We start from the raw sequence: 15,998 nt of genomic DNA, 5'->3' as shown, positions 1-15,998 counted from the left end.
CTGTAGAAGAATCCTAAGCCCAACAACAGCACAGTATATATATATTTATACTATTAAGAAGTATAAGTAAAAGCCTTTTAATTTATAATTGGCAAATAATTATATATTATAAATTCTTACAATTATAAATTTGAGTAATGAGTAACGAAGTTCAGTAAAATACTTAATGAGAAATTAGTGAAGTACTGAGTGAGTGATTCAAGTCATTATTAGTTATCTCGTATATTCAGTTGCTCAATCGATTAGCTGTAGAATTGTGTAACTTACTAGTAAGTTTATTTGTAAGTTAGGTATGAGTACCATTAGCGAGAAATTTCCGTTGAAATTTGTTATTTATGAACTTATGCCAACAATTGTGTCAAAGGGAACATAACCTGTAGAAGCGTTATAAAAAAATATGCTAAATTGTTAGCGTTACATGGTCTGGGCTTGTCATTATTTTTACCAATGATCCAAAAGAACTCGCACAGCGTTAGAACGCGTTGCAACAATACTTTATACAAATAAAATAAAAGGAGTTGCTGTTTTTTTTTGTTGTTGTTTTGATTAGCATCTATAATGTGTTTCTTTTCTATTATCAGAAGTTTCATTTCTTGTATTTCTCTTGAACTGTCCCCTACTGTAAGTGAAACCCAAGTAGGTCGAGAAACACGTTTGACGTGGTAAGTTATTTTATTCTGTTGAAGAAAAATCGTTTTCATAACGATTTCTAAGAAGGTTAATATTTAAGTAATGAAAATGAAAAACGTCTTAATGAAAAACAAATAAAGATTGTTTTAAGCACATAAAACTGTAAAACCGTTTTATAAAAAAGTTGAATGGGTAGCGTTTTTATGAAATTCATGGGATAAGTTGCTGAAAAAGGAAACTTTTGCTTGTCTGATTTCCAAGACTTAAATTAACGTTGTCTTAAAAACCCTCTAATTTATATCAGGTTATCTATTTTATATAATAAAATGGGTCGAGCGTGGTCTAATGTTACGGGCTGCAGATCAAAAGGTCCAAGGTTCGTGCCGCGATATGCCACGGTTTCACCTGCTCGGGCGTCATAACCATGACAACCAGTCCCGCTACTCGATTAAATTTAGGTAACGGTAAACAGCGGATACTGTTTACTGGTTATCCTTATTTGATCAGCAGTTATAAATTTGAGAAGGAGATGCCTGAACCATAGGGTCTCTGACTTGGTTAGCTCACGTGTTGCATAAGGTACTGTTCAGTTTGAAAATATCAACATAAAATCAAAACACATTTTCTAAAATTTTTCAATGTTAAGAATTTTAAACTTTATAAAATATTAACTTCGGTTTTCTTCATAAACCAACTTCTGTAATTATTATTAAATTTCCGCTAATTGCAGATTACTCTACATTTCATTTATTTCCAACAGTAGTTGTTGTGCTTCATTCTACTAAGCCACTATGCACAGATCAGTAGTATGTTTAATAACGTTTTATTTTATCATCATTAAGTTGTTTTACAAACGAAACTATCCAAGTGCTAGTTACTTTTAAAACAATGTTAATGAACTAAATGTATTAAAAATCTAAAGTCTAAACTATGTATAATGCACCGCCGAGGATTTGTAGTTAATGTTTAATTGTTTTCCGATGCTTTTACAGTATATAGTAGTTACCTAATTTTAATTTAGCTGTTTTCAGGAATCGTTTTAATGGTTTCTAAGAATCGGGTACTTACCATTCCGTACTGCTGAAAGTAACTTTTTACGTCTTCCAAAGTGGTTGGTGCAGAAAGACCACCAACAAAAATCTTTTTTGTTCTTGTCACCATCTGTGCAGAACAAAAGTTTTATGAGCTAATATGGCGGAAAAATGTACATAAAAAGTAAAATAACAGATAAAACAGACAGAATATCACGAAAACTTCCCGATTCCAATTTTTCGTTTTTGAACTGATAGAGGACTTAATTTTATCGTCCTTAGCCATTTATGACTAAATATAACTTTTCTTGGCAATTAGTACACATAATCTACTGTCGTATACATTGAAGCAAGATCCTTGAAGGTCGTTCGTGAGACAAAATTCGTATGCGATCTGATATTCAAATTATTTATTCCCTCAAGATACAGGAATCCTCCACACGAATTATTGTTGGTACTTGTTTCTTCATCTGTTGAGTTCTAGTTACTTGGCAAATAAACGAATTATTGTTGGTATTTATTTCTTCATCTGTTCACTTCTAGTTACTTGGCAATAAACTAATTATTGTTGGTATTTATTTCTTCATCTGTTCACTTCTAGTTACTTGGCAATAAACGAATTATTGTTGGTATTTGTTTCTTCATCTCTCTACCAACAATAATTCGTTTATTGCCAAGTAACTAGAACTCGCCAAGTAACTAGAAGTCAACAGATGAAGAAACAAATACCAGCAATAATTCGTTTATTGCCAAGTAACTAGAAGTCAACAGATGAAGAAACAAATACCAACAATAATTCGTTTATTGTCAAGTAACTAGAAGTCAACAGATGAAGAAACAAATACCAACAATAATTCGTTTATTGCCAAGTAACTAGAAGTCAACAGATGAAGAAACAACTACCAACAATAATTCATTTACTGCCAAGTAACTAGAAGTCAACAGACGAAGAAAAAAATACCAACAAGAATTCATTTTTTGCCAAGTAACTAGAACTCGAGAGATGAAGAAACAAAAGCAATAATTCGTTTATTGCCAAGTAACTAGAAGTCAACAGATGAATAAACAAATACAACAATAATTCGTTTATTGCCAAGTAACTAGAAGTCAACAGATGAATAAACAAATACCAACAATAATTCGTTTATTGCCAAGTAACTAGAAGTCAACAGATGAAGAAACAACTACCAACAATAATTCGTTTATTGGTATTTGTTTCTTCATCTGTTGACTTCTAGTTACTTGGCAAGTTAGTTATGTTTTATTTTTATTACATAATCGATGTAGTTTATATTTTAGAGGAAACTTTCAACAAACAAAACTAAAACTCTTGTAATATTTCCACGTGGGTTTAAAACCAAGCCAACGCCTTCAAGCAGTATATTGCTTTAGAGCCAAATATGGACGGTTCTGATATCGTAATAACTACTACCCATTTTGATGTGGGTTTTTACACCCTTAGCTATTTGGTGAACCCAACTTTACCAGTCTCTTAACTGTGCAAATAGAAATGGACCGGACCCCTTGTTCAACTCGCCAACCAACATACACGACTATATTAACACTAAACAAAAATGTACGATGTTATAATCATCAAAATATAACTTTCTTGTTAGTAAAGAACATTTACGCACTTGTTAGATCGAATCAATTCACTTGGTGAGAAACATCATTTCTATCGATAATTATTAGTCTGCTAGTCACGGTATGCGATGGGTGTGCCTGACTAGTTTTTATAAGCCTAAGGCTGACACAAAGTATAAACGACACACTACATTTTGCAGCAATTATATTCGAATGAAATTGATCTTGAAGCTTCAACTATCAGCTCTATAACTCCATCTGAATGAGAAAATTATTTCATAATTGTAGAAAATAAAGTTATTATTCGCGTTTTCTACTAATAAAAATATATATGTGTAAGTGCTTTGTATTTGTACGTAATACATAGAAATATACAGAAAGATAGGTAACTTTGTAGGCAATTGATAAAATAGTGATTATTTTAGTATCATGTATCATCTCGTTCTGTAATATAATGGAAAAAAATTAATCCACCTGTAATGGAGAGAATTTATATTTTTCCAACACATCGTATTTTTGTTCTCACCAGTAACCTACATGACATTTCCCTTTTTATGAAGGTGTTTGCGTATTGAGAAACTCGAATCATTCTACGTATATAATTAAATATCCTACAAAATTATAAGGGAAATGAGACTGGATGATAAAAAATTTACCGTTAGTAACTGTAAAAATCCGATTTATATTTTTTGTTTCTCTTTATAAAACGTTCTTATGCGTTATGATTCACGAAGTGATGGATTAATAAATATTTTACAGATTTAAACCATTTTGGTTAATGTGTGCCTTTGTGATATTACTTAGTAACCTGAATAAATTAGGCTTGTAAAACTTTCAAAATCAACTAGAACCAGAAATGTGACCCATGTGTCCTCTAACGATACGGTCGATTAAATAAATTTATCATGTTTTAGCACTTTTCTCTACGTAAATTTTATTCCTGCTAATTTTTCAACCTTTTGCTGACAACATCATGAATGTAATCGTTCTAAGACATACAGAAGCCACTATGTATAAACTCTTAAATGTCGTATGTTATAGTTTAAAGATGCTTCTAGCTATCGATATATAGGATAATGAAATAACGGTACAAAATATTACAACAGGTAATGGTATAACGCGCATACAAAGAGGGAAACTTGCATTAGATTTTGACCAATTATAATCAACCATCTTTGTACAAGTAATATAATTTAAACCTATAATCTGTTCCTCGCACTTTGTTTATTAACCAGTTTCGCAGCTTCAGTGTTAACTCTTTCGTGGGAAAACTTTACAAAATCAGAAAGCTGAACACTTAAATCTATTTTAAAATCAATTAAATTATTACACGAAATGCATAATAATTATTAAAAACATTAAACAAATATTGTTTGCCCCTGAAGAAGAAAGCGTTTTGTTTATATGGTTTTATTGTTTTATATTAAAAAATAATAAAATGTAATAACTTAAACGATAAAAAATCTACATATTTAAAAGAGTAACGTATGCGCGTGCGTGGGAAGCTTTTTAAACTTTATTAAACTTTGCAAAAATGAAATTAGAAGTAAGGAAGTGCGAAAGACGTCATCCTATGCGTAAGGAAAGGATGGGTGAAGATAGTATTATATATTGCAAAATGAAAGGTATCTAGAGAATGAATCTATCATCTCTCAGAGCCCCATCTCAGGTAATAGTGTTTATGTGTTAAGGTTTTGTGTATAAATTTCTTCATATGTTTATATACACTTAGATTACCGGTACCGTTACCCTATTGTGATTTAATACTATCTCCCGATACCCAAGTTTTGAAAGCGACGATAAATCTGATGTCTCTTATTATCTAAGTCGATCGCTTTGTCATATTTGATCACGCCATTCGGCTCAAAGTGTTGTGGAATAGGTTTAACCTCGTAGTCATTGAGACACCCTGCACGGTCATCAGATTCGTTCAGAACTCTTCGTATCTAACCTCATATGTAAGCAGTCATGGCAGGACACTTAATTGTTTTAATTACTTTAAATACACAGAACTTACTTTACATATCATAAACTTAGTGTATTCAAATACGAAATACCCCGACCAAAAAATAAATAAAAATATTCATACGCGAAGCACGAGTTTTCTCCTAGTAAACTTAAAAGAGATCAACAAATCGCATTTTAACAAAACCAAAGTTTCATAAAGCTCTACTTATTTAGTTTAACATGTGTTGTATACGAATACGCACCAAACCTTTCAACTATCATGCTTTCCAAAGGTTCGTCCCCTAACACATTTCAATAAAATTTAAAGATGTAAAAAAACGATCAGTAGAATAAAAATTAAATGATCTTTTAATTATGTTTTCAAAATGGGAGGAAAACCTTAGAGCAGTTCTTTAAGATCACTCAAACAACTAAAATGTCCAGAAAAAAAATTTACTAACAGGGAACAGGAGCGTTTTCAGGATATGCGGCATGATATTGATGGAGATTCAATCGAAGTATTACGTTACTCCAACTTAAACACTTTAAAATATAAGCAACACATTTAGTTTGTAATTATAAACATATTTTGTCCTAAAGAAGTATTGCCCTCCAAGTTCTAAAATTACATTTCCTTATTGGACGAGGAGGTGGGGTGGCATTTATCATTATGCAATAATAATTTTTTACGGTAATATTGTTACTTTGCTTTGTATTTCATAATCTGTACGGGCTTACAGGTTGCCTTCTGGTCCATACATTTTAAAGAAACATCCTATAATTTATTATCAGCAACTTAGTGCATTTGTTGCTGAATTAAATTAACATTAACCTAAATACCTATTACAGATTTTACTACTGGAGATTAGTCACTGATGTTACAAAATCGTTCAATAAACAAAGTTTGAGAAGAAAATTATAGTTTTGGATGTTACTCTTTGTTAATATCCCTGAAGAAAGGTTTGAAAATAAATAATATATATTTCTATGAATGTATGTATAACTGTAAGACTACTCGGTTTAATACTGGCTTATCATCACAGCGATCGAGTTCGATTCTCTGAAGGCCTAACTCATAACTCGTAAATTATCTAAATAAATTACACATAATAATAGCACTTCATCATTCTATAAGGAAAACTTTAAATTTCTACTTTTGAGTATTTGTATTCATGATTTGAAACTGAAATAAAAAAAACTGACTTGAAAAAATGATTATATTAATCTTTAAATTTGATATAATTTATATATATATATATTATTTTTTATAGAGAACATGAATTTAAGGATGTAAGGCTATACTGTATTTTAGGTTCAGAACTACAACGTCTTACCCTATGTACAATTGCTTTTGTACACTATATTATTAACAAGCACTCGTTTTTAGATGTATAATTGGACAACTATTATGCAAAATAGTAAAAGAACAAAATTATATACGCTTTCAGAAATACTGCCGCTGTGTCAGGTCTGAAAATCGATTACAGTATAGGCATAGACTCATAGAGCGTTAAAAGAAGTGACAGCAAAAAAATATGCTTCATCATCAAATTCATACATGTACAAATATGTTTTAAGCATGAATTATCATGTAGTTTCAGTTTCTATCAAATATAATTTAATTTTTCAAGATGATGGAGATTGTTATTAAATTTGATGTCGTTAAACGTAATAAATTATATATATATGTTGGGTCATCTTTTAACATGGACGCCAATAATGTATTCCTCTTTATAGTAATGTGTATGTAGTCCTTAGTGTGAGCGTATAAAATAATTATTTTAAGCTCAGAAAATCAACAAACTCTCTCTTTCTATATACACACACATATATATAATAGGTTTTTATCCCTGGAAAGAAACAGTAATTGTGATGAAAAAGGTTTAACTTTATATACTCCTACTGTTCTACCTAAATCTGTATCAAGACCTTTACTCTAAGATGCACTTTTATATATATCAAAATAAAACAATTCATATCCACAACGTAAATAGTGTAGTACGTTGGTGAATTGATTATCTATGCCGCATTTAAAGGACCACTGAACAGACTAAAGCATATCTAACTCCATGTTTTACCTGCCTTTCCCTGATCTCATTCTTGTTTTTGGTCGTTATCGGTTTGTTTCATTTCGACATGCAAACATTACATAAATATAGGCTATGCATGTGAAAATTAGTTTTTGCATCTTTCTTATTTCCGCCGAGAATATTTTCTCGGTAGATTGGATAAACGAGACCAAATTTTTCTTTTTATGCTTTGGTGTTTTAGGCTTAATGGGAAAAATGTTGACGTTCTCTCCACTTCATCCAAACCATCTAAACCATTCTATTTCATTTATTAAAGAAATGCCATATCTATACAACATGTATATGAACACTATTTAGCAGCTTTTTTAACATTATTTAAAGCTTTATATTTTATATAGGCTGGGAAGCAAAAAGATGGTTTTCAAGATAGCTTCTGAAATTTGTGTGCTTATTACTTTAAATAATGATCAAAACAATTAAAGGGTAATCGAATTTGTATTATTACAACTATAAAAAGGTAAAACCATTGCTCTAAAATAATGCTAATCATCCCTTAGCTCAATCTTATGTATATAAGTATCTTACCATCGATCACATGATCTGAAATGCAAGTAGTTCGCATTCAACCTATGTTATATATATATATATATATATATATACACACACAGTAGTCTCATACAATCTTGTCTAAGTCATCATTTTGAACTGAATTACAGAATTCAAGTTACTCCAAAATATTCATGAATCGTGACGAGACCACAAAGACATCTAATCTTTTACTGATGTGAGGAGACTTCGGCCAACTAAAAGACAGCCAATTATTACATCAAGCTGTCGTTAGCAGAATGTGAAAATATTTTCAAACCAAATGTACGGTTGTTCAAACACCTGAACAAGGCCCAACCACTAAGTGTGGATTTTGACTAGCCGCCATCATAGGGAATAAGCTCCGAGATTGAATCAGATATTAGCAGCTACAATTGGATGTTATGCTAGTGTACAGTATGGTTAAAAACAGACTTCACAAGGCTGGCTTGTATACTCCACTGCCCAATGATATTATTCCGTTCACAGCAAGGCAAAAACAGCTCACGTGCAATGATGGTAAGAACTCATTCAATGAATCACCAACACCTGAAGCAATATTATCTTTACACTTCACCCTGCAGCCAAATATCAGGGTTATACCCATGTGGAGAAGGTATAGAGTCAGAACCAACCTATTTGTATAAAGGGACATGATGCATATGTGGTGGAAATATGGTTTGGGCAGGATTAGCAATGGTGAACGTACCGACTTCTCAAGTTTATGGAATGTTACCACAGACTACACATATTACTTCCACATGTACTGTCATATGCTGGTATAACTGACCGCTTCAGCTTAATGGGTAATAACGCCCACCGCAGCTGTGCTAATAAGGTCAACCAATCCTTAGAGAAAAAGAAACTGACTAAATGAATTGGCCTTCACGCTCATCGGACTTCAGTCCCATCGAGCATGGCTGGGACGCTCTTGGAAGACGCGTCACATTCCACTAAGTGATAAAATCCACTAAAGATGCCTTGAAAAGTCTTTCTGGGACAACTCGGAGCCTTATCAACAGTCAAAGGACAACTCGGGGCCTTAGCAACAGTCAAATTTCAAAAATGCAGTATTAGTATCAGACTGCCATTACTGATTGTGGTAACCTACTGATGAGTGGTAAAGATGTAAAACCACATCTACCAAGTGTTTCTTTACAAGCGTAAACTAAATGACAAATCATTTACATTTCTGATCACATGACATGCTTTATTTGCATAAAAATTTAATGACAGGTGGTTGGTATTATTTTATAAAAATTGTTTTGGCTTTGTCACATTTATAATGTTAAAAATTCCGATTAATTTTTAACTAGGGGATAAACTCTTGCTTCGCGTACTAAAATTATTTGACTACTGAAACATCATTGTTTAGCAAAAACAAGTTAAGGGATATAAACAGGATTGTATCCTCGACTTCCCGCATACGAAGCGTGTACTGTGTGTGCCATATGAGACAAAGCCCACACATTTTTTTCATTTACAGAGTACTACATATGTATATGTTTGAAATAGATAAATTCTTTAAATAATGATATTGATAAATAAAACAAAACTTACTAAGCAGAATATGAAATTATATTTAAATTTAAAGTATAAGTGTAAAAATATGGAATGATTATAAACGAAGTATATCTTTGTATACAACATTATTTGTATAAACACCTTATCTTTGTGGATAGTCGCCATCTTTGACTAAGATCTTGATATTTTTTTCTTCATCGAACTATTGATAAAGCGACCTTATGAAATAGTGAATTTTTCTAAATTATTATATCAAGAAGTGTTAAAATAACTTTATTCGTTTGTCGTTATTTCACATAATTTTCTTTTCCTTCCATGATCGTATCAACTCTATTTTACTCTTCCCTAAAGTACATCGGGTTCACTATCACCAATAACTTTAGGCATAATTGTAGATTTTTAGGTACCTATATTGAGATAATTGACAACGTATAATAGTTATGAAATAGAAAATTTGAAAAATTATGGTATCAAGAAGTGTAAAATCAACTGTCTTCGTTTGTCGCTATTCCACTTATTTTTCCATCCATAATGGTATCAGTTCATTTTCACTCAACAAAGCATCAGGCCCACTATTACCAATAACAGAAATGGTATAATATTTTATTCCTCTAGTGGTAAACTCGTTCTTTCCGTAGGAAACGTATTTAAACTTTAGGCCTAATTTTCGATTTTTAGGCGCCTATACTGAGATAATGATAGGTAGACAAACAATGAGTAGTTTTGTGCCCATATCTAAAAACAAATAATAAAATTATCAATTAAACAATCTAAAGTGAGTCGAAATGTCCACTTGTATCTCAGCAGTAAACGTAACAGATTATAACACTAAGAATTGGGGTTCAATCCTTGCGGTGAAAATTTGCAAATATTCCATTGTGTAGCTTTGCGCTGAAATAACAAAAGTGAGTTACAATGTTCATTATCAGTACAAGTTCATGTGAATGACAGCTTTTGAGAAATCCGTCTAATATTATTTAAATAATAGAAGAGTTTAGATTCATTAAATATATTTGTTATTCTTAGTTGATTATGCCACCGTTACCTTCTCTATAATACACGACACCAAGATTTTGATACCATTTTTTATATCTTATATATCAACACCCTCTAGTGGTCGATAAAGTTCGTGAGTTAAATAACTTAAAAATACCTTATATGATTAATATAACCAGTAGTTTGTTAGTTGTTCGGAGCGGGTTTTTTTTTTTTTTTCTTAAATTAGAAGAATATATATTTAATTCTTAACATCGTTTGGTTCTGTGCCCTTTAATGATTTTAAAAATATTTTAAGCTCTAAATCATCATAATTCTTAAGCCTGGTTTGAAAAATAATTTAATTGTTGTGTTTTAGCATTACTGTGTTCCTTTATCCTCTAGTCTTCTTGTTGCGGAGCCGATGTAAGAGCTTTCACATGTCGGGCAACAAAACTCATAAACTACTAAACTTCCATGTTGAGGACTAATCCTATCTTTAACTAAGAAGTTTTGAAGTCTCAGGGAAGATTTGAACACACGTTGTTGCTTGATTTGTGGACCTTTTTTATGACTGTAATCAATTTCTCTTGATATGAACAGAACGAACACCAGTATACGTCAAAATTCGTATGTGAGTTTAAGAAATCGTCTTAGAAAACAATTCCTATTCATCACTGATTTCATTTTATACTATTCTTGTAAGAAAAGTTCAGGCCTATTGGTAATCCCATGAACACGAACTACGAGACATTTTATTCGATTTTCTTCGAAGTGATGTCGCACAAAGATCTCAAAGTGTGAGTAAAGCCCGGTGTAGATAGGTTTGTGATAAACTCCGACGTCAAACTTTCTTTCCTTCGTATACACCAAAGTTTTCAAAAAGGTAGCACAGAGTTTTGTTGGTGCTCATAAGTAAAGTTCATTTTTCTATGCTTACCGTTCACATAGCCTATAAACTGCACCAGTCGTTGTTCTTGTTTGAATGCCACAAAAATATTATCTACGTAGCATTTGTAGCGAAGTGGCTTACTTAACTTATGGAGGACAATCGTCTAAGCAAATTTGTGCGTGAAAGCATATGAACGGAGCTAACATGGTACCCATACAAACGTCGTCTGTTTGCTCTTACAAGTCACCATTAAACTGAAAGAATGTTTCTTTAGTGGTAAATTCCATCAGTCTTTTAAACGTTTGTTTATTTACACTTTTACGAAGTAGATTTTACCTGACACTAAATCAATACATAAAACGATAGTCTTTTTAATGGAACGTTTGTTGCTTCAATATCCAGATTCACTACAAAAACTTCATCATAAAACCTCATTGATATATATCCCCGATTTGTTTTTTTATTTTGGTTATGGATGTCCAATCAAATATCCAAATTTCATAAAGGCAGTCTGATTATTTAAAAATAATAGCATCTACAAAAGCTAAACGACCATGTGCAAATGTGTTACCAATAAATTCGTTTTTAAAAGTTAAACATCTCCTCTTCAAAGTTTAAAGTACGCTATTAACAGTGTATGTTATTTAATGTTAGGTAAGATAACTTTCAAATGCATGCACTGTTTCATTCAAAGCGTATTAATGTTACATAAAAGCAAGAAATATTAGCGTATTTTCAATTAAGAACCAGCTTGCTAATTTGCTGCAAATTACAATATAGTAAACAACTGAAACAGGAAAAACAAGCGATGTTACTTTAATATACATTTTAAAGCTTCCTAATACAGCAGAATGTTCTTGAATTTAGTACTCAATGAAGTCATCCACATGAGTTACATACTTGTACGTATGAGAACCTTAATTGCCGAACCAGTAAAAGAATATGCACATATGGAGCTTTCTGACAATAACTTGTGTTACAACAGTGAAATTATGGGTCTTTCCTGCTAGTTTCGCACCCTTTCATAGAATGTGAGAAGTTAATTTTAACTAATTACTGCTTCTTTTAATTTCAGCCTTTATTTTGTTTAAATTTAAGGCTTCCACTAAAGATGGTAAACAATTATACATATATATATCTAAAATTTCAAATTCAATATTACATAAAATTAGGTAAATGGTCCTTAAATTATGAATTCCATAACGCCACAATACTTTTTTATTCCACAGATAATATAGTTTTAAAATACATTTATTAATTTTAATATATAAAAAAAAAACAATCCAGCGTTTGTTTGTTTTTGTACTAGGAATTGATTATGAGTCAGACTCTTTTTGTATATAACAAATTGTGATGAAGAGAATTGTCAAAGTTTATATGAGTGAATATTTAATTCTCTTTGACTATGTTGTGAGAATGATCATTGGCCAAGTAAACTAAAGTTGTGAGGTAATGTACCGTACTAGAATTCTCGTCTGATTAAAATAGAGGTAGTGAAACAATTTTTTTCATTTCTCTGGTATGGGTATTGTTCTTCTACACTCAAACAACCAAAGAGCTAACTAAGTTAGAAAGTAAAAAATTTGGGTAGTGTGATTAATAGTTTGTTCTTGCAGATTTTACTTTATGTGTTCTTCTGTGTTACATTTGTCTTTCTCTTTGCTGATGAGTTCTTTAAACTGTAATTATGGAAAGTCACTTGTTGAACCTATGTAAAACTGAAGATAGAAAGGAAGAAGCTGTAGTTGAGATAGGGATAGCATCTAAAGTGTAGCAAGAAGTAAGAGAAGTCTCCTCTTAGGCAATAGGCTCTTGTCAGCCATAATGAGAGCTCTGTCCTCATTTTTAATCTGTCTTCTGAATCGAGAGGTTAATAGGTAGCCTGGGGAGACCCTGGCTGTCACACCAACTTGAGCTTTCTTGGTTATTTCTCACACGCAGGAGAATAGGTTAACAGAGATGGATCATAATGGCGATGATCAGTCTGGTATTCTGAGCCCAGCTTAGGTGGCTTCATGGAAACCAAACATTGGGTAGACTAAGTTCTGCCAACCTTGACCAAAGATAGAGAAGTAAGGTGTCTATGTTGGACAAAAAGAGACATGACACTGCATCTCGTCCTCCATTGGGTCAGAGGCAATTTTACGAACTTAGAACGCTAAGATCCGGGGTTCGACTTCCCATGGTGGACAGAGATCAGATAACCTATAACGTAGTTTTGCACTAAAACAATCAAACAAACAGACAACTCTACCAATGGAAAGAGTAGTTACTGATTTATGGCTTATATTCAAAAATTAAGTGAACACAAGGCTGAATTCTAAGTTTGAAACAACGAAGTATGCATTAACATGCAAGGAAGTGAACTTTTTCACACACATACAAAAAGTAGGCATGACAGAGTATCCACTGATCCTACAAAGACTGTGTGGAACAGAACAAAACGTTTGCATCTTCCTAGGTTTCGTCATCGTATTATCCCCAGTTAGGGGCCAATTTTTCAAGACAGCCACACCACTGTCTACTGAAACATGTGCACGTTGGATGGAAAGATGGGTGTAAATAGGCATTCCAATCATTGAAGCATATTTTGGTTGAGGCAATGATTTGGTTTATACTTGTCAAGTTTACTTAGGAAACAATATTGTCACAAATACAGGATAGTTTTAAGCATGTAAACATGTATGCAAGCTGTGTTCTAATAACTCTTAATCTCCAATATTACATGACAAAGAAGGGACGGTAGAAAATGTAGTATTTGACAAATGTTGCCACCACTACTCGTATGGCAAGAAATTCACTTGTTGGAAGACCATGCATGCTAAAATGGCTAATAAGCTTGAAAAGTATAGATGGTATGAGTGCACGTGGGATTACAGCGTGGTAAGAATACAAATACATCAACTAGGTCACCATAATGGAAATGATGACAAATTATCTCACAAACCATAAGATCATGTCTTTTTATTGAATGTCAAAGCCATTGCAGCAACAATGACAATCAACCCAATAAGCAGTACTGATGCTTCTTCTGAATAGACACAATACAAATGGCTAGTCAGAAGCAGCTGAAAAAAAATATTAATATAGCTTGGATGCTACCTGCCATGTAGAAGGTGAAACATGACTATCACAAACCAAAGAACAAACAAGACAGAGAAAAGTAATTGGAAAACGTTAGCCTTTATTGAGTAACTGATACTTTGTCTAAACAGTGAATAACAAGATTTGAAATATCTGGTGTGCATGGATCAAGGACAAAAGAATCTAATCTTTGCTCGCTGAGCACTCAGATTAAACTGTATGTAAATAATTTAAAACGGCACTTCTTCAATATATATAAAGGTTTACAAAGTTAAAATAATTACACAATAAATAGTTTATTAAAAACAGGGACCAGCACTAAAAAGACCCCACCATCTCCAGGAGGAACAACTGAACTTTGTGCGAGTTATTTATGTTCAAATTCGAAATTAATACGTTTAATGTTTCTGAAGTAAAACCTTTAGTTTGATTAAGGTATGTAGATGACACGTTTTTGGTGTGGCGGAGTGACGTTGAGACATTAATGCAGTTTGAAAGACATCTTAATTTCAACAGTCCTATTGCAGATGAAAAAAGAGGGTCAGTTAACTTTATTAGACATGGCATTAAATTAAATAATGGGCGTCTCTCAACGTCTTTATAGAAAGACGTTTTCTGTGGCAGTACCACCACACAATAGATCGTGTCACACATGGACACAAACGTTACCCACCTTTTCCAAATTTATATTTAGAGACTTAAAAATTTGCACTCACGATTGTGATTTAAAATCAGAGTTAATTTTCTTGAAATATGTAGCTATAGATAAAAGGATATAATCCCGAAATTATTGATAGATTGTACAAAGAACATAACAATATATTTAAAATATCATCATGTACAAAGTTAGAGGGAAAGGATAAAGTTTATAACATGAGGGTTTGTTTGCCATATGTTCTAGGTTTATTAACAAGAATAGGCAAAATAATTACACGATATATAGATTGTAATGTAACATTCTCTCCGCGTTGTAAGTTAAACAATTTTCTTATAAAAGACTAAGTATAAGTTGATAAATATAGGATTTACAAAATTTATTGTGTCTGTGGTCGAATTTATGTTAGTCAAACGTGCAGAAATTTAAAATTTCGGCTCAAGCAATATAAAAATGTGGTAGATAAATATAAAGTAAATGAGTCGACTTTAGCAGAACGTGTGTGGCAGTCTCATGTTACAGACTGAAGTAACGTTAAATTAATACATTACATAGAGTTGAAATTTGAATTAAATATTAGAGAAACAATAGACATTGAAAAACAACAATAAAGATATTGTGCTGAACAAAGAAGTTGGTTCAAGATTAGAAGAAATAAAGTACTAGACATATGTTTATAAAATATGAGTGTTTTTAATCTAGATGGCGCTAAAGAAATGCAAATAATCATGTAGTTATATAAGTCTTGACCTAACTTCAACTTTTTCTCCTGAATGTGGTGGCGTAAGAACACCGAAACATGTAGAATCGCCTTTGGGCTGGTCCCTGTGTTTAATAAGTTATCTATTGTGTAATTATTTTAGCACTGTACTCCTATTATTTGTATATATAAGCTGTATGTAGTTCTATTAGTGCAGTAATGAACTTGTGCGCTAATACAACATGAGAGACTGAGATTAACTGAATGAGTCAGACTGAAATTAACTGCTTGAGTCAGACTGAGATTAACTGCTTGAGTCAGACTGAGATTAACTGCTTGAGTCAGACTGAGATTAACTGCT

At 32.2% G+C, this 15,998-nt stretch overlaps 1 protein-coding gene across 3 annotated transcripts in view; it reads right to left on the bottom strand.

Annotated features, from left to right (window-relative positions):
• The window catches only part of LOC106461348 (RNA-binding protein Musashi homolog Rbp6-like), a 225,102-nt gene that overhangs the window by 141,991 nt on the left and 67,113 nt on the right, over window positions 1–15,998 (bottom strand). For 2 of the 3 annotated variants that reach the window (XM_022388247.1, XM_022388248.1), the window contains exon 6: window positions 1,699–1,791. The exons of the other annotated variant lie outside the window; for it this stretch is intronic. In XM_022388247.1, coding sequence (XP_022243955.1) covers window positions 1,699–1,791 — 93 coding nt within the window. The remainder of the gene's footprint in view (window positions 1–1,698; window positions 1,792–15,998) is intronic. 3 annotated transcript variants of the gene reach the window in all.

The sequence above is a fragment of the Limulus polyphemus genome, unplaced genomic scaffold (assembly GCF_000517525.1).
Source record: "Limulus polyphemus unplaced genomic scaffold, Limulus_polyphemus-2.1.2 Scaffold940, whole genome shotgun sequence".
Classification (NCBI taxonomy): Eukaryota; Metazoa; Arthropoda; class Merostomata; order Xiphosura; family Limulidae; genus Limulus; species Limulus polyphemus.
Note: the sequence above shows the minus strand (reverse complement) of the source record. Positions and strands in the feature narration are given on the sequence as shown.